The 20,182-nt window shown below is 44.2% G+C and overlaps 1 protein-coding gene across 1 annotated transcript in view; it reads right to left on the bottom strand.

The window, feature by feature from the left end:
* The window catches only part of TEX28 (testis expressed 28), an 81,981-nt gene extending 63,238 nt beyond the window's left edge, over positions 1-18,743 (bottom strand). The window contains exons 1-2 of the mRNA XM_033922325.1: positions 18,635-18,743; positions 15,851-15,935 (exon numbers count right to left, since the gene is read on the bottom strand). Coding sequence (XP_033778216.1) covers positions 15,851-15,935; positions 18,635-18,693 — 144 coding nt within the window. The 5' untranslated portion in view covers positions 18,694-18,743. The remainder of the gene's footprint in view (positions 1-15,850; positions 15,936-18,634) is intronic.
* Between the last annotated feature and the right edge of the window lie 1,439 nt (positions 18,744-20,182).

Raw genomic sequence — 20,182 nt, 5'->3', positions numbered from 1 at the left:
GGATCTTCTTAACAACTTCAAGCAGACTTTCTTCTTCCCTCTGTGCTTGGGCTCAGGTAGTTACTTTTATGTCCTCCTTCTCGTCTAACCAACTCCTTTTATTTATTTATGTATTTGGTTTTATGTCAAATATATTTATTGAGCTGACCAAGAACAAGTAACAAGAAATACAGCCAAGCAAACAGGACAAGCCCACCCCCCAGTCCTCCTTCAAGTCACCAACCCAGAAGATACCCATCAGGAAAAAGATGCATAGAGACCCATAAAAGGCAACGGGTGCAGTTAGCAGTCCAAAACAACAGATCAACAGTTCAATAAGTGACTACAAGCTGCTGGGGTCATAGGGTTCCAAAAAGGCTCCCAAGTACGCTGAAATGTACGCCCAAGTAAGGAAGAAAAGTCCTGCACATCTCTGCATTCCCACATCAGAAGTGTGATCAAGGGACCACCAGAGAGAATAATCAGGACCCTCCACCTCCATCCATTTGATCAAAATGCACTTTAGGGCTACAGTCCACCGGAGAAAAGCAGCAGTCCCTGGTCATCGAGGAGAAAAATGGAGAGGGACACCAAAGAGGAGCAAGGGAGAACGTTGGATGGTAACATTCCAAATACATTCCACAAAAAGAAAAATGGTATCCCAAAAGGACTGGATGGTAGGACAGGTCCAAAACATATGTCACAAGCCAACTTCAGGGGCGGCACAGCGATGACAAGCAGTAGATGCTCGGAACCCAGAAAGGTGAGCCCATTTAGGAGAGATATACAATCGCAGAACCAATTTATAATGTTCCCAAAATATAGTATATTTACGGAAAGCAGATAACTTTTGTACAGCATGGAGAATAACATCATCAGGCAGTGCTATAAAAAGATCACGAGCCCAGGAGGCCCGCAATCTGATGTGGTCAAGCAGGGGGGACTCATCCTTCAAATGTATATGATGAAATTTGAGAGGAACAGAGAGTGTATTTAGTTTTATATCCCATCCTCCTAGGAGAGCTCAGAACTGATAAGGAAGCAACTCCACCCAGGGACCCACTCCGGGCTAACTCAGGGTGCCTCTTCTGGGACCTCCCTCTTCTGAATGCTACTGGATGACTATCACCTTTCCCCCTAGAACAGTGTATCGCAAACTGTGTGCCGCAGCACACTAGTGTGCCTCCTCAGATATCAGGTGTGCCGTGAGACACTGGGGAGGAGGAAATGCGCCAGCACATCCTGTAGGCAATCAGCACATCCTGTAGGCAATCAGCCGGAGCCAGCATCTCCCCTTTTCTCTGTGTGTCTTTCCTGCTGGCATCCCCCACTGGCGGCTCAGAGCCCATCTGGAGAGCCTTTGCGCATGCGCGGACATTAACATGATGTCATGTATGTGCAATTCATCATAAGAACATAAGAACATAAGAACATAAGAAGTTGCCTCCACTGGGTCAGACCGAGGTCCATCTCGCCCAGCGGTCCGCTCCCGCGGCGGCCCATCAGGTCCGTGACCTGTGAAGTGGTTTCTGCCTATTTCTATAAACTACCTCTAGTTATATCTGTACCCCTCTATCTCCTTATCCTCCAGGAACCTATCCAAACCCTCCTTGAACCCCTGTACAGAGTTCTGGCCTATCACATTCTCTGGAAGCGCGTTCCATGTGTCCACCACCCTCTGGGTAAAAAAGAACTTCCTAGCATTTGTTTTAAACCTGTCCCCTTTCAGTTTCTCTGAGTGACCCCTAGTGCTTGTGGCTCCCCACAGTTTGAAAAATCTGTCCTTATTCACTTTCTCTATGCCCTTAAGGATTTTGAAGGTTTCTATCATGTCCCCTCTAAGTCTCCTCTTCTCCAGGGAGAACAGCCCCAACATTTTTAACCTGTCAGCGTATGAAAAATTTTCCATACCATTTATTAGTTTAGTCGCCCTCCTCTGCACTCCCTCGAGTATCGCCATGTCCTTCTTGAGGTACGGTGACCAGTATTGAACACAGTACTCCAGGTGCGGGCGCACCATTGCGCGATACAGCGGCATGATGACTTCCTTCGTCCTGGTTGTAATACCTTTTTTGATGATGCCCAGCATTCTGTTTGCTTTCTTTGAGGCTGTCGCACATTGCGCCGATGGTTTCAGTGATGTGTCGACCATCACCCCCAGGTCCCTTTCAAGGTTACTCACCCCTAGCAGTGTTCCCCCCATTTTGTAGCTGAACATCGGGTTCTTTTTCCCTACATGCATGACCTTGCATTTTTCTACGTTAAAACTCATTTGCCACTTTTTTGCCCAGTCTTCCAGTTTCGTTAGGTCCCTTTGCAGGTCTTCACAGTCTTCCGTGTTTCTAACCCTGCTGCAGAGTTTGGTGTCATCAGCAAATTTGATAACCTCACATTTTGTCCCTGCCTCCAGATCATTAATAAATATGTTGAACAGTAGAGGTCCCAGCACTGACCCCTGTGGAACTCCGCTCGTGACCCATTGCCAGTCAGAGTATTGGCCTTTTACTCCAACCCTCTGCTTCCTGCCAGCCAACCAGTGTTTGATCCATCGGTAGATATCCCCTTGCACCCCGTGGTACCACAGCTTTTTAAGTAGCCGTTCATGAGGTACCTTGTCGAAGGCTTTTTGGAAGTCAAGGTAAATGATGTCTATGGATTCCCCCTTATCCATCTGGCTGTTTATTCCCTCAAAGAAGTACAGCAAGTTCGTGAGGCATGACCTTCCCTTGCAGAAGCCATGTTGGCTCGCCTTCAGTTGTCCATGGTTTTCTATGTATTCGCATATTGTGTCCTTTACCATTGCTTCCATCATCTTCCCTGGAACCGAGGTCAAGCTCACAGGCCTGTAGTTTCCCGGGTTACCCCTTGATCCCTTCTTAAAGATGGGCGTGACATTTGCTATTTTCCAGTCCTCTGGGATCTCCCCTGTTTTTAGGGAGAGGTTACATATTTGGCGAAGTGTCTCTGCTATTTCGTTTCTCAGTTCTTTTAGTACCCTTGGGTGGATGCCGTCCGGGCCTGGTGATTTGTCGCTCTTTAGTCTGTCTATCTGTCTGAGGACATCCTCTTTGCTCACCTCTAGTTTTACCAACCTTTCATCTTGTTCTCCGTTTATAATCTCCTCGGGTTCCGGAATATTGGTTGTGTCCTCTCTGGTGAAGACTGACGAGAAGAATTTGTTTAACCTGTCAGCTATCTCTTTTTCCTCCTGTATCGCTCCTTTCCTGTCTCCGTCATCCAGTGGTCCCACTTCCTCTCTGGCTGGTTGTCTCCCTTTCACATACCTGAAGAAGGGTTTGAAGTTTCTTGCTTCTCCTGCCAGTCTTTCCTCATATTCTCTCTTTGCTTTCCTGACCTCTCGATGACATTCTTTCTGGTGTCTTTTGTGCTCTTCCTGGTTTTCCCTTGTTGGTTCCTTTTTCCATTTCTTGAAGGATGATTTCTTGTCGCTTATAGCCTTTTTAACTGCAGTTGTTATCCATGCTGGGTTTTTAGTTTGATTTTTTTTGCACCCTTTCCTAAACTTTGGGACGTACAGGTCTTGTGCCTTGAGTACTGTGCATTTAAGCAGTGTCCAGGCTTCCTTTACGGTGTTCACCTTCCCTGAGCTGTTGCTGAGCTTTTTTCCTACCATTTTCCTCATGTCCTTGTAGTTTCCTTTTCTGAAGTTGAGTGCTGTCGTTGTGGTTCTTTTCACCTTGGTTGTTCCCATGTTTAATTTGTACTGGATCATGTTGTGATCGCTATTCCCTAACGGTGCTAGTACCACCACTTCCTTTGCGGGTCCCTCTAGCCCGTTGAGGATTAGGTCTAGAGTGGCATCCCCTCTCGTTGGTTCCGTGACCAGCTGCTCCATGAAACAGTCCCTTATTGCCTCTAGGAATTTAGTTTCTCTCGTGCAGTTTGAGTGCCCAATGTCCCAGTCTATTCCCGGATAGTTGAAGTCCCCCATAACCACCACTTTTTCACTTTTGCACACCTGTCTCAGTTCGGCCTCCAGGTCCAGGTCGTTTGTTTCTGGTTGTCCTGGTGGGCGATAGTACAGTCCCAATTTGATGTCAGCTCCTTCCCCTCCTGTCAGCTTAACCCATAGTGACTCCAGACTGTCTGCCCTTATTGTTGTTTCAATTCTGGATGAAGCAATGGAGTCCTTTATATACAGTGCTATTCCTCCCCCCTTCTTGTGTGCCCTGTCCTTCCTGTAGAGTTTGTACCCTGGCAGGGCCACATCCCATTTGTTGTCCTCTGTCCACCATGTTTCTGTGATTCCTATTATGTCTATGTCCTTATTTCTGGCTATAACTTCTAGCTCCCCCATTTTAGTTCTTAGGCTTCTAGCATTTGTATATAGGCAATTTAAGTCCCAGTTTGTTACCTTTTCTTTTGGATCTACTCTTGATTTGTTGCTCCTGCTGGTCTCCTCGCGTGTTGTCTCCTGCGGTGTGTCTATTTCGTCCTCTGCCCGCTTCTTTGTTCTTTGATAGCCCTCTGGTTCCGGCTGTTTCCTCCTTGTTTTGCTCTTTAGCTCTAAATGCCCCTCGGTTCCCTGTGCTGCATCTTTGGGTTTGTGTCCATGTGGTGTCCATTTTGTCTCTAGTCCATTGTTGCCAGTTCCTGTCTCAGTATCTTTGCTCGCCAAAGTCCACACACTTCTGGATGCCTCGAGCCATGGCCACTATGTTTAGTGTGCTGCGGCTCGACAAAGTTTGCGGGACACTGCCCTAGAAGATTCCAGTCCTGGTTTTCTCTTTGGCTCCCCAGAGCAAAGGACTGGCTCCTAGCCCCTAAGCCTCCTGGGAACTGAATTTCCTCCTAAAGTAAAGCCCTTCCTACCCCAATCCTCCTCCTTGGATCAATGCCACAGAGCTCCTCCCAGTGGCCTCAGTGGCATATAACACCCCTATACTGGCCACCCCGGTCAAGCTCCAGACTGTGGCCTCTACGCTTCATGACAAGTGCCTAGTCTGTCATAATGCTCTCACAAATTTCCTGTCTCAGAAGACATTTAACTACATCTGCATTGACTTGAGAATCTACACTTACCAGGCTTGTTGAAACGTTCTTATTAAAATGGCTCTCCCAGTTGTCGGAATATGTTTGCAATTCCTGGGACTGGAGGGTGATAATCTCCTGTGAGTTCAGTAGAGGGTTGCTGACTGCAAACTCCGACAAGCCCCAGTGAATCTCATTTGTTCACATTCACACAACCAAACTTTAGTTTTCAGTTTGTTTTGGCCAAAACCAGACAGTAAATTTCAGCTGCAGTTTCAGTTTTGTTCAAAAGTATTTATACAGTTTTGGTTTTCACCAAACCTGAAAAAAGCACTGGACTACCCGAATTTCTCTCAAAATTAACAATTCCATATACATGTATTCCTGTTTGTCTCCTTCATTCTATCAGTGATCATAAATTTATTCTACCTAGTCCATCTCAGGTCTACTAGGAGTGAACAAGAAGTGCCTTTTATTTTATGGCTTCATTTCTCTGGAACAGTTTGCCTCATGCAATCCATGCATAAGCATCTTTTTAAAATGGTTTTAAAAAATAAGGGGGAGGAGGTTAATGAATGACAGCTACTCAGGAAGGAAATGGAATGAATAGGCTGAAACCTGGAAGCAAGGATGTCAAAAAGCCATGATGGGACTAAAGTCTCCTTTAAAACACTGAATCCTATCACGTTTCTGCTCTTGAAAATATACTGATATAAGATGAAATTGTCAAGTTTTTATTTTCATGATCTTTAACCTACAGGGAAAAGGAAGAAGGTGGGAAGACTTGAAGCAAAGCCAAATTAACAGAAAAAGAGGCACTGGAAATGTCAAATCCAACCTGTAGTGACAAATGCTTTATTGACAGTTTCTACCAAGGTTAGTCCATTTAAATGATAAAACATACAAAGTCCCCACTAGGATCCAAGTTTTGGCGACTCCTTCACCTTCCTCAGGGGACAATCATGTACTTGTAATATGCTACGAATAGTGCAAAGCAGAGACGCCAACATGCTTTTATGGACTATTCATAGAATATTACAAGTACACAACTGTTCCCTGAGGAAGGCGACAGAGTCACCAAAACTTGGATCCTAGTCGGGACTTTGTATGTTTTATCAGTTAAATGGACTAATCTTGGTAGAAACTGTCAATAAAGCATTTGTCACTACAGGTTGGATTTAACATTCCCAGTGCCTCTTTTTCTGTTAATTTAATCATGATCTTTAACCTGCCAGATGTTGCCTGTACAAGAAGATGTGATTTTGGAATGTGTAGGAGTGTGGTGATAGTCATGGAAGGGAGTTAGTGTTCTGTAGAGATATATGCATTTGTTAATGCGTGTTTAGTTTGTTAAGATGCCTTTAGGTTCAAACAATTTTTTATTGATGCAAACAACAGCGGAAGCAAAACAAAGGCACACAAAGGGTGCACAGCACAAACAATGATGCATCATATACAACACTATATCAAGCAGGAACAGGAAAAGAGTAACAGCAACAACCCCCCCCCCTCCAATCTACTCATGGCAAGCGAGGCCAGAGTCGTCGGAATGGCACTCCGAGGCCCTGGACTCTGATGAGCCCCGAAGAAGCCACACCACCTCCCTCCCCCTACTTATCCCCAAAGAACATACCTGAGACTAAGTGCCAGAACCTTTCAAAACACCCCCCTCCACTCCGGTGGTACTCTCCACTCCGCCCCATCATAGCTTACCATTGCTTTCTCACCCCTACAAGCTGAGCGCCCAGATTAGGACACCCATCGTAAAACCGCACTGCGTCCTTTTGGATGCAAGGACTGCAGATATGGCTTCCAGATATTCATGAACATCATCTTCCGCTTCCGAGATTGTTAAGATGCCTTTAAAAAAGTACCCAAAAATGGGGTTGAAGATTTCCTGAAAATTGCAGGTATGATAAGGTGTCACAGATGTGAAAACTGAATTTGTGAATACATTAAAATAGGGGCTTATGGGCATGGGGCCTCCTCTCCATGGGTCCCTAACCCAACCCCTAGACGGCTTAAGACGTCTCTGTGCAGGACGACTAGGCTTTCCTATACCAGGCTGCCAGGTGATGATGGTCTGGAGGCTGAATTTTAAAGGTGTGATTAATATTTTTATGGGGTTGGGGAGGGGTCGGTGATCACTGGGGTAGTGTGTGGGGGTCTGTATTATGTGTTTGCAGTGCTTATTTGGTCACTTTAGGTGGGTTTTGAAAACTCAGATGAGTGAAAAAGCCTTGAGACCTTGTAATTAAAGATTAAGCTCACAGATAAACTGCTGTATCTGCATTTTAGCTATGCTACGAAAGTTCAAAAGGTTGATTTTGTGACTCTTAAGACATAGTCAAATTTATGTACCATTCTTCATATACATCCATGGAATTTATAGATAAGGTTCTCAGAGGAACAGGAAACTTGGTTTTTTTTACAGAGAGAATCTGTTCCTTATAGATAGAACATACAATGCTAATTGGGAGGTCTTACAGAAGTTAAGATGTGTCTGCAGGATGCCAGGATGTAGATGTCAAGACGTAGGTTTTTACTGACATGAATTATGTCTGAAAAGGTCAGAGATCAAAAGTGATTTAGAAAGAAAAAGTGAAACACTGCCACCTGATCGGTTTAAAAACTTCCCAAATACAAGAAAGGATGTCAATATAATATCTTCAACAAAAAAACATCCAAACATCCACCCAGCACTACCAACAATCATACACAAAATTGGAGAAAATACCTCAGTGTCTAATAGGGGTGCCAAAAACAACTTCTCATTTAGACAAACCTCTCTCAAAATACTGATATTGAGATAGGCAGACACATCCTCGGTCAGAAAACTCCAAGATAAGTGGAAAAATATATTTCTTATTACAACTGTCATCTAAGTATATCAAAATAATATCACACTTATCTGAAAAGAATTCATAGTAGTCTTCACAGTACTGGGCTGTAGAAGCAGGAAAAAACCCGCACAGTGGAGCATGAGCAAAAAAGCAAAAACGTCTATTCACTCTTCACTGCTTGCACACTATCACCACAATTTCCCCAACAGGGCTCCCTGTTTCACAAACAAGCTTCATCGGGGAATTGAGCGTAAATTATCCAGCTTCATCTCCTATTTTACTATTTGACACGCAGCTCCTGATTGGCGAGGCCTGACTTTAGTGCAGGAAGAGGTGGTTGGAGCTTACCACGAGTGATTTCCTTCACTCGCCGGCGCTCCAGCTGCTCTCTCCTGCCTCTCCGGCTGCCCTCTCCTGCCCGGTCATTTGTGATCGGAAAATACCGCGAATGACTGGGACAGCGAATCACCGACCGCAAATGACTGGAGGAGGAGCCCTGTATTCTAAAGCATGATAATTATTACAAATGATGTCACATAGGGCATAAATCTGTTTTTCCTTGCTTTCTTCCTTTGAAGAGCACTGAAATTGTGATGGCTTGCTTTTCCCAGGCATAGGAGAACTATTAATAAATCCTAATTGATTATTACATGGTTTTTCCTCATGTCTGTTATTTGAATTCACAGAACGGAGTCTCTAGCCCAGTCATGTGGGAGAGAGAATCCATTCTGGCAATTATTTTCTTTTGGCCCCGATATTCAAGTCTTCCAGCCTGGCTTGAACAATGGAATTAATACATGTATAGCTGATTTTTGAAAGTGAAAAAGTTCTAAGGTAAATAAAAAATATTTTATTACACAAATATAAAATGAACTGAAGAAGCAACTAAAGCAACTGTCATGCCATCAGCCTAATTAGTATTTAAACAAGGTCATTAATATTAAAACAAGCACACTGATCAATGCCCTAACATTGCTAAAGCATGCACTAAATCTAGCGATTACTTCTAGCAACCCTGTAGGCATGCCATTCTACCATTCTGAAACAGGGCGAAATCGGCACACTGATTTCACCGCCCCTGTGAAAGAATTATGAGCCCCTGGGAAAGAATTATGAATTATTCCCATTCCTCTCTCTTCTTGCCATTCAGCACTTCTAAGTAAAGGAAAATGCTAGCTTCTTGTCACATGACTCTTGTCATATATTAACCTGACACAAGTTTACCCTTATCCCTTATTCCTTATATGGGCAGCAATCAGACTCTGCCTACGTGCATGCCCTGAGCTTAAGACTAATTAAGATAGCTTAAGGAGTATGCATTATAACCTTTGGACTGTCACATGCTTATCTTATTTGAGCAGTCCTTATTAGGTAAGGACATCAGCTTTGAGTGCATGTGTTGAAGGCGCGTCCTATGTGCCCCGTTAAAAGTGTAAACTTAGCATACGAGGGGGCAGCGAAAAAATAGGACCCAATGGGAAAAATGGAAAATATTTGCTCGTCATGAACCAACATAAACAAGCCCTGGGCCAAGAACTTTTCAGCACCCCAACCCGGATGCACTAAAAATGGTCACTCAAGCTGAGTGGGTCACTCATTGCCTGATTCATTGTCTAATTTTAAAACAGCGATCAATGTTCAAACAAATTTGCATGCAAATGAGTTTTGCGGAGGTTTACCATAATCCCATCTGATCAGTTATTGGGAAAGTGACTTTGATACATGTGTAAAATGGTCCATTTGATACAGGCACAAATTACATTGCATTACATTAGAGTTTTCTATTCCGCCAATGCCTTGCGGTTCAAGGCAGATTACATAAGAATTACAAAAAAGGTATTACATGAAGAAGATATCTGGTAATTTCTAGAGGAGATGAAGAGTAGATGAGGTTGCTTTGGGGAATCGGGAAAGTATTGGGGAGTGGTATTGGGAATTGGTAAGGAGCTAGCAGTATTACCGTATTTTCGCGGATATAACGCGCACCTGTGTAAAACGCGCACAGGGGTATAGCGCGCAGAAATCACGATGATATGTACCAAAACTTTTCTATACCGCGCTCAGGCATATAACGCGCGAGGGGTATGCGCGGTAGGTAAAATCGCGTATAACGCGCGCGTTATATCCGCGAAAATACAGTAAGTCGTTTGCAGGAATTTCTTGAAGAGTAGAGTCTTTTATATCTTTTCTGAATGTTTTGTAGTCTGGGGTCATAATTAGTAGATTGGAGATTTGGTTGTCGAGTTTTGCTGCTTGTGTGGCTAGGAGGCCATCATATAGTTTTTTCCGTTTGACTTCTTTGATTGGAGGGTACGTGAATGGAGTATGGGTTTTCCTATGTCTGGTTGATGTAGTTTGGATGAGACGGTTGTTTAGGTAGGTTGGGCTGTCACCATTTATGGTTTTAAATAGTAGACAGTAGAATTTGAATAGTATTCTTGCCGGGATTGGAAGCCAGTGTGAGTTGAAGTATGCCTCTGTGATGTGGTCATGTTTCCTCAATGAATAGATAAGTCTCAGTGTTTTGTTTTATCATTGTTGCTGGGCAGGGGAGGTAGAGAATGTTGCAGTAATCTAGAAGATCTAGGACTAGGGATTGTAATAAAAGACAGAATTGTGTTCTATTGAAGAATTTTCAAACTTGTCTTAAATTTCTCATAACTGCGAATGATTTCTGAATTGTTTTATTGATTTGTGGTTGCATGGTGCAGCATCTATCTATCGTCATTCCTAGTAGTTTTAGGGTGGGTTGAATGGGGTAGTTGATTGAGTTAATTTCTATATTGGTTAAGATTGGGACTTTGTTATTTTTGAGGAGGAAGAATTTTGTTTTATCTGGGTTCAGCTTTAGTTTATGATCTCTCATCCATGTTACTACTGTTTCTAGTGTTCGGTGTAGTGTGTCTGTCATAGGGGGCTTTGGTTGATCAAAAGGTATGAGAATGGTGATGTCATCAGCATAGCTATATGAGGTTAGGCCTAGTTTGTCCAGGCAGGCACCGAAGGAGCAGTATAGAGATTGAAGAGAGTGGGGGTTCCTTGGGGTACGCAGCAGGGGTTGGACCAAGGTTCTGATTTTTCTTTGTCCAACTTAACTCTGTAGGTTCTGGATTTGAGGAATCCTTTAAACCATGAATATACCTTATCGGTGATACCTATTGTGTCCAAAATTTGCAGTAGGATGTTATGGTTTACCAGGTCAAATGCTACGGTGAGATCCAGTTGTATGAACAGCATTTTTTTGCCTGTGCTGAGGTGTTGTCTAGTTGTGTCAACAAGGGAGCCTAGTAGTGTCTCTGTGCTGAAATTGGTTCTGAAGCCAAATTGCGTGGGGTGGAGTATGTTGTGGTCTTCCAGATAGTTGGTGAGGAGTTTGGCTACTAGCCCTTCTGTTTGACATAGAGAGGTATTGAGGCAATGGATCTGTAATTGGATGGTTGATCCGTTGCTCCTTTAGGGTCTTTTAGGATCGGTGTAATGACTATTTCGCTGAGGTCCGTTGGGAAGAGGCCATTTGTGAGCATGGTTTGTATCCATTGTAGGAGTAGGGCACAGAATTTCGTGCTGGAGGTTTTTAAGAGATATGATAGGCAGTGGTTGAGATCATATGAAGCGTGGTTGTATTTTTTTTTTGTAGAATTTGTTAAGGTCGGACCACTGTATAGTGGGGAAGTGAGACCAGATTTTGTCAGCAGCTACTGATTCTTTTTCTGTGGGAGGTATTGTGATTTCTTTTGGGTGGGTTGGGGTATCATTGAGGGTAGCTCTGGCATTTGTGATTTTGTTCTTGAAGTGTTCTGCTAAAAGGGTGGCCGAGGGGGGGATGTATTGTTAGTGGTCAGGTAGGGTTTGGTGTCAGTTAGATCTTTTAGTATTTGAAATAGCTTTTTTGGTATCTTGAATTTCTGTGCCTATTAAGTTGGTGAAGTATGCTTTTCTCTTATCCTTTAGTTGTAGTTTGTATTGTTTATTTAGTTTTTTCCAGGTGGTTTTTATATGTTCTAGGTTAGTTTTTCTCCATTTCTTTCTAGTCGTCTACCCATTGTCTTTTGAGTAGGAGTAGTTCGTTGTCGAACCACTGGTTTGCTCATCTGCTGGTTCTGGTTTTGGTTTGTATTGGAGCTAGTTCATCAAGGATGTGAGTGCTCAGTTTGTGCCATTATGAGATGAAGTCTTTGGAGTTGCATTCTTGTATTGTGTCATCTATTTTATTCAAGAATTTGATTGGCTCGATGTGTTTGCGTGAGGTGTAGGTTACTTTTTTGGATTTTGGTGTGGTTTTGTTTTTGGTCCAGTTGATGTTGAAGGAGTATGTGTAGTGTTCTGAATAGAGGGTTCGGGACCATATTCCATTAGATGTATGAATTTCTGAATGAGATGGTTGATGGGTCATGAAGGCTGCGATGTTAAGTTGGTGACCTTACTCATGGGTGGTTTGTGGTTCTAAAATCTGGAATGATAAGGTATCGAGAAATAAAAAGAAGTTCTCGACTTGTTTGGATGATTGGTCTTCAAGGTGTAGGTTTAGATCTCCTAGGATTAGGTTGCTGTTAGCGAGTTTCTGTATACAAAGTCTTCAAGTTCAGGCCTTACTGTGGTCCAGTTTCCAGGTGTTATATAGCAGAGCATGCAGTTTAGTGAACCTTTTAGTGTGGAGCATGAAAGTTGGCAGGCTAGAAGGTCCATGTATGGGGTGGATGTTTTTTCAAGTATATTTAGGGTTAGGGATTCTTTGATTAAGATTGCTAGTCCTCCTCCTCTTTTTTTTTCCCTGCAGACCACTGTTATTTTGTATCCCTGTGGGCAGACTTCAGTTATTCTGGGATCTGTGTCTGATGTTAGCCAGGTTTCTATGAGGAAGAGGCAGTCTAGGTTTTCGTTTTTTATCCAGTTTTTGATGTGTTCAGTTTTTGGGCCTACGGCTCTGATGTTTAAGTAGGCACATGTAAGTGTGGTGAGCTCTGTTTGAGGGTTGTCAGTCTTTATTGGGTAGATGAGAGATCTAGGGTGGGAGTGAGGTTTGGTCCTGGGGTTTGTTGGTCTTCTTCCCCATATTGGAATGATGGAGTGTTGAGTATCGGTCTGGTGGTTTGAGCTTCTATCTATTGATATTCTCCTAGTTAGATGGTGGATTTTTTTGTAGTTGAACTGATGGATGTTGGGAAAAGGTTGTTTGCTACTGCCTTCCAGTTGGTTAAAAAGAGGATTATTAGTAGGGTGATCTGGTGATGTGTTTGTGAGATTAGCTTCATTGTGGAAAGTTGGCAGGATCAAAGTAAAAGTTAAAACAGGTAAAATTAAGTTGAATTCAAGTAGCTCCCGCTGAACCTTCCAACTGATTCAGCGTGGTAGTTTTGGGGAGGGACGGAGTGCGCTCCCACACCCGAGAATTCTTTCCCGGTCCAACTATTGAGGAAGGTTGGTAGGGCCAAAGTAAAAGTTAATAACAGGAAAAGTTAAATTAAATTCAAAATGTTCTCACTGAGCCTTCCAACTGGCTCAGCGTGGTATTGTGAGGGAGGGGCGGAGTGCGCTCACACGCCCGAGGAGTCCTCCAATCTGTTCCCAGTCCAAAGATTGAGGAAAGTTGGCAGGGCCACAGTAAAAGTTAATAACAAGGAAAGATAAATTGAATTCAAAATGTTCTCGGTGAGCCTTCCAACTGGCTTAGCGTGGTATTGTTGGGGAAGGGCGGAGTGCGGTCCCAAGCCCAAGGGGTTCTCCAATCAGTTCCCGGTCCAAAGATTGAAGAAAATTGGCAGGGCCAAAGTAAAAGTTAATAGCAGGAAAGGTTAAATTAAAATTCAAAAGGTTCCCCTGAGACTTCCAACTGGTTCAGCGTGGAGTTGTTGGGGAGGAGTTCTCCAATCCGCTCCCAGTCCGAAGACTGAAGAAAGTTGACAGGATCAAAGTAAAAGTTAATAGCAGGAAAAGTTAAATTTAATTTAATTTAAGGGGTTCCCACTGAGCCTTCCAACTGGCTCAGCGTGGTATTGTTGGGGGGGGGTGTGGAGTGCACTCCCACGCCTGTGGAGTCCTCCAAGCTTGCTCCCGGTATGAAGATTGAGGAAAGTTGGTAGGGCCGAAGTAGAAGTTAGAACACATGTGCCAAGGATTGCTACATAGGCATGCATGAGCACCCAGAGAGTGGAGAGGTAGCAGCAACCCATACAAATGTGGGACATAAAAAAAGGTGCTGTAAAGTTCTTGGCCCGGGGCTCATTCATTTTGTTTCACGCCGAACAACAATTTTCTAGTTCTCTCATTGGGCCCCATCTTATCGCCACAAATTATTGCCCCAAGTTTTCCAAATGCTGGAGTGGAAGGTGGTATACTTTCAAAATTTTCCCTATCTTAAAGGATAAAAATGTTTTTGTTTTGTTTTATTTTTCCTTAATTTTATGTAAAATTATATACCACATTCCTGGCCAATTGGTTGGCCAAGGCATGTCTATTGAGGGACTGGATATGAAAACACATGGTAAACTGTGCCTTGTTAATGTGTGTGTGGCTTTGTGTAAGTACTGTATATGTGTATGTATGTAACTATGTGTGTCTGTATGTCTGTGTAAGTGTTTACGTAGTTGCCTATGCATACAGACAGACAAATGGTCGCAGACTCCCCACTTACTTGGGTGGAAACATGTCCAAAAAAATTATTTCAGAGACCCATAAGACTAAACCCTGCTGGTCCTTACCTTTGTATGAGACGCATCATCTGACACAGGTACAATTGTGGATATTTTGGGGCTAGGACTCCTTGCTGTGACTTCAGAGGAGATTTTTGAACTGGGTTTCCGTTTAATAGAAACCAAGGAATGCAATTTAAAGGTCTTCCGTTTTTTTAATGGCTTGTGATCATGCACAGTGTAGCTTAGATCTGTCCCATCCAGTGTATTACTATCGGTTTCAAAGTTCAGTTGGTCGGTTGGAGCTAGCTTCACACTTTCTTCAACCTGCCAATTGCTGGAGGAATAGACTGGTGGAACAGCCACCACCTCAGGTCCCACTGAATTGGCTTGTTGATTATTATCCGAGAGGAGCACTGGTTGGGTGACAGAAAGAGGTGGACCTGCTGTAGTAGCTGGCCTTTCATTCTCACTTGCAAGGCACAGATTGCTCATGAACCTCCTGCTCAGGACAATGCCAAGACCTTCAAACTTGCATGGCAGAAGCCTGTTGTCCTGGGAGCCACCATGAATCAGTGGAGTCTCCTCCCTCACTGTTCTACACTAGGGGCCTCCGCAATACTCATACTTTAGGGCAGCGTTGCCAGGGCAACAGTAACTGCCGAACAAGAAGCAGCTGGTACTGACATCATTAATGCAGATTCTGGTGAGAAATCATTGGCATATTGTGAAGTCATTTGGTGGTAGCATTGCCAGGACAACAGAAACTACCCAACAAGAACCAGCTGGCATTGACAACATCAATGTAGATTCTGGTGCAAGTCATTAGTGTACTGTGATGTCACTTAGTGGTATCACAAACATCTCCATTCTGGACTCATCAGGAAATCTTTCAGGACTGAGGGCTAGATGCACTAAATCCTCCGATCATCTAACAATCGTTGCTAAACTGGTTTGACTGGTTTAACAACGAATCGTATTTGTCCACCCAATGCTCTAAACAGGCTCACCATGTGGTTTTCTATGCAGTCCTACATTCTCCAATTCTGGCATGCAAATGAGGTAATTAATGTTAAAACCAGGCATCCAATTGATGCCCTAATTTTGCATGCCAGAATCGAGTTGGAAGGACCGACCCAGAAGTTGAAAGGTCTAGCCTGTTGGTCTGCCTGGTTTTTTTTCTTTTTTTTTCTATGGGCACAGATGTGTGTGTATAACATATACACAATATCTGGCCCATAAAAAATGCAGTGCTGGCCTCCACCGTTGATGGCCCTCCCCAACGATCCCCCTCTTTGAACTGCCAAATTCAGCAGGAAGGATGCCCACTCCCTCCTGCCCACTGTGACACCCCCCCCCCCCTGCTAGCACCTGGTAAAAGCAGAGAGAAGTGTAGGATCTTCTTACCCTGTGATGGGAGCAGCCACCCGGTCTTGATTTTTGCACGATTGCCTTGCATAGTTGAAGAGGCCATGAAGGAGAATGAGCAAGGCTGAAAAGACAAAGAGTGAATACTTGTCAGACCAACTGCTTCTTTTGCCACTTGGTATGTTGACTTCCAGGCCCCACTGCTGCTTATTGTGCTAAGGGCCTCACTATCTTTGCCCTTGGTGATAACAGTGAGGGAGGGGATTTCGATGGCGAGGCAAGAAAATGAGGAAGTTGAAACTGCACGGAATCTGCATGATGTGACTGGAGGGACTGTGAGGTGTGAGTAGGGTGGTCAAAAAGAAAATAGGAAAAGTTGCAATTAGGGAAGGGGAGACAGAATAGTTTATGAGTGAAGACAGCATCTGGTAGTGTACCCTGCTTCCCCCCTCCTAGAGAAAGCAATGAGTAGACTGTGCTTTTGAATTTCAGTCATCAAAGGAGACTGAGGAGAGCAGACAATGTAGCTAGTCTGCCACCCATCACCCAAGGCAGAGGAGAATAAGTTTACCCATATGTCTGGGAAAACCTGGACATGTTCTCTTTTTTGAGGACTGTTTGGGTGCCCAGACATTTCTTTTTAAATGGGGGAGTCTGATTGGGTTTAGCTGGCTCTCCTGACACCCCCTGGAGAGCTTCATGGGAACAGGGGCAACAGCGATCCCCTCCAGGTCCACAGAGATCCCCTCTACACTTACTCTCTTCAGGTCACCAGCAGCGTTCCTTCCTACATGCTGCCGGCAGCTTACCCAGCTTCAAAACATGTTAGAGGGAAGGCTTCCGGGTCAGCCATTGGCAGCATGTAGGAAGGAATGCTGCCAGCAGTCTGAAGAGAAAGGCCTATAAAGTCCGGAAAGATGCTGCATGGGCTGGAGGTGAATGGGAAGGGAGGGAAAGAGATGCTGCATGGGCTGGGAGGGGTGTGGGAAGGGAGACAAACATGCTTCACAGGCTGGGAGGGGGCATGGGAAGGGAGAAAAAGGGAGCATGGACATGGAGGAGGAGGAGGAGGGAAAAAGAGATGGTGCACACAGCGAAAGGAAGAGAGACAATTATTGGACATGGTATTGGAGACGACAGAGGGAGGGAGAAATATTGGATGCTGTGGTAGAGAGGAAAGGATGGTACAGAAGGAAAGGAATGCAAGATGGAGGAATGTTGGACATGGTTGCGGAGGGAATGGAGGGAGAAATGTGACATGGTGCCTGCGCTCAAGCCTCTGAAGCATTAGCAAGTGAAAGCTCTCAGGGGAATGGACCCTGAGCTCCTAGGTACACCAAGCAGGCTGGCTCCACTAGTACTCCAAAGAGATTGGCCTGGGAGCAACAGTCTACCCATATGAGACTGTGTCCTTTCACCGGTGCAGTAAGCCTCTGAACACCAAAGCTACAAAGAAACAAAAAAAAATCTAACAGAAAATAACAAAAAGAAGCAGAGTAGATCAGAACACATTTTCTGAGTTCATTTGCAAAATGAAAAACTGAAGAGGGAACTGTTCTCCATTGAAGAAGGGAAGGCGTTCAAAATCTTAGTGACACCCTTCTGCAGATTCAAGGTTAATGGGAATCAACAGCTAACGTACAGACTCCTGTATATATGTAATAGAACTTCCACTAGCACAGCTCCATATATGAGTGCACCAGTGTGCTCTCCCATGATAGGGCACTATTTTTTTTTTTTTTTTTGCAGTTGGCCTATTTGTATACTATTTGATTAATACATAGGGAGCAAAATTTGTGTTATTTTTGTGTTAGGAAGCTATGTGCTAAGTGTTAGTGCAGGACTCTAACACAAACTTACTGTATTGGTCCCTCTGTGTGTGTGACTATGAGGAGTCACTTTAGGCCAGTTTTTAAATGAATCTCTTCACAGGCATGCAAATACATTTTCAAAGGACAACTCTCCCTCGACTTCTCTCTCCAGATAAGACCCTTTAACCAACATGGGCAAAAGTATATTATACCACAGAAGAGTGTGGGGAAATTTAATTGGGTCTCTACCAGTTCCCTGTGCCTCAGCTGTAATCCCAATGACTCAGCTCTAATCTCCATCTCTGTCACTAGGGTGACCAGGTTACCCATTCCAGAAGGGATACTTTTTTGGCAATCCTGGTTTTAAAATTATATCCCAAAGCATTGTAGTATTTGTAGTCCATGATTCTATCCACTGAAATCAGTGCTGCATGTCCCATAATGCATCTGGATGAGGTTGGCAGAAATCCAGGACTGGACAAAAAGTCTCCCATCTGGAATAGGTAACCTGGTCACCCTATCTATCACTGACACTGTCTCTCTCTGTTTGACCAGTAGAGTCACTCTTAGCTCCCTGTTTCTCAGCTCTAATCCCTGGCTCTGAGTGTCACTGTTTCTCTCTGTTTGACCTCAATGTCAGTGGAGTCACTTTATGTCCCAGTGACTTAGCTCTAGTCTATGGCTCTGTTGCTTGGGAAAGTCACTTTATCTCTCTCTGCCTCAGCTCTAATTCCCAGCTCTATCACTGACTCTGTGTGTGACCTCATGGTACTCACTTTATATCCCTGTACCTCAGCACTAACTTTTGGCTCTGTCACTGATTTTTTTTTTTACCTCATGCAAGTTAACCGCTTTGATCCTTTTTGGTTGGATATGCGGTATATAAAGATTTAATAGACATAATAAACATAAATAAACATTTATCAGTTTCATGACTATGACAGGGCCAATGGGACAACTATCCCAGGCACAGAGATCCAGCTTCCACCTTGCTTCTGCCATCTCCCCTCACCTTGTCACTCTTAAAGTTGGAGAAGTTGTCACAGCTGGTCCTAGGCCCAGTGGCATCATTCCTCAGATCAGCCAGATAGTCCCCGCCTACCCCTGATGCACAGTTCCTCTATCCAGTCACGAGGCTTGTCTGAGGGGAGGCGGGGCCTGTGAGGGGGCACTGGTTTAGGCCTGGCCCCATCAGCTTCAACTATTTCAAGAGCAACAAGAAGGTACAGAAATGAGAGGAAAAGGAGGGGAATGTGAATGCCCAGGAGTGGTGGAGGGTGGAGAAGTAATAAGGAAGGAAAGAAAGTAAAAGGTCAGGTAAATCTAGTGAGAGTATTTCTGGGTGTAAAAATATCTGTCCTCTAACCTATGTCACAGAATCTCTTTACAAAAAAAATCAATAAATTATCCTGTATATTTTTGATAAATTACTTATTAAATTTAAGTGATGTGCTCAGACCCAGAACCTCGAGAAAACATGAAATATAAAATTCACCAGCACGGGTTGTTTCGGGACCATCATGGCACCATCAGGTCCCTCCGCCTCAATCTTACTTCTTAAGTTGTTTTACTTACCACTTAAAAAGTGCTACTTATCTTGTTATTGATGCTTTGAGGCGGTCTCTGCTGTTCCGTGCTTTAAATTAATGTGTTCTTACTTGCTATTATCTCCAAGCCGGTCCTCTGACTCGAGTTTTGCCATTACAGCTTCCTCAGAAGGTAATGCTTACTAATGGCTCCCATGCCTGGCTGAGCTCTCAAAACCGGCGCTGCCAATGCACTTTTGAGCCAAACAGGGTCTTTAGCCCCTCCCAATGCATCATTAGATGCAGTGGGAATGGCCAAAGGCCCATCATTGCAGCACATGGCTCTGTAGGCAGGAGAGAGTGAGCTTCCTTCCTGCCATTTGCTCTTCCAAAGGTATGGGGGAGTTATGGGGATGTGGGAGGGGACCCAGGAATGTTGGGGGGATGTGGAGGGGGGAGGCAGATATGTCGGGGGAGGTACGGGATATAGGGGGATGTTGGGATGTGAAGGGGATATCAGGAGGATTTCAGCATGAGAGGCGGATGCGGGGGACATCAGGGGGAGGGGTGTAGGGCTCTGTGGATTAGCTGATCCTGCCAGGGGGAATCCCCATCAGCTGACCCGCTAGGAATCCCCTGAAACTGGCTCAGCTGATTGGGATTCCTTCTGCTGCGATCAGACAAGGTAATTGGTGGGTATGTCTACAAAACTTGCTTTTGTACGTTTTTTGCATGGATGTTTTTATTTTTGAAAATGAGCAGAAAAGGTAGACGTCCTAAGGACCAAAACTTATACCATACTCATTTTCAAAAATAAAAGATAGACGTTTGACAGCTTTGAAAATGGACATTTTTCCTGTTGGTTTGTGGACGTTTTGCACAAAACGTCCAACCTCAGACTTAGGCACATTTTTTATTATACCCCTCTGTGTGTCCCAGAAGGGGCACAAAGGAGATTCTGTCACGTGTCACTCCCGTATCAGCTGGCCTAGGGGGTGGCTGTGACAAGGTGCAGAATAATGATGGACCTATGG

Source organism: Geotrypetes seraphini, chromosome 1 (assembly GCF_902459505.1).
Source record: "Geotrypetes seraphini chromosome 1, aGeoSer1.1, whole genome shotgun sequence".
In the NCBI taxonomy this organism is placed as follows: domain Eukaryota; kingdom Metazoa; phylum Chordata; class Amphibia; order Gymnophiona; family Dermophiidae; genus Geotrypetes; species Geotrypetes seraphini.
The sequence above is the reverse complement of the archived record's forward strand: the minus strand, read 5'-3'. Positions and strand labels throughout refer to the sequence as shown.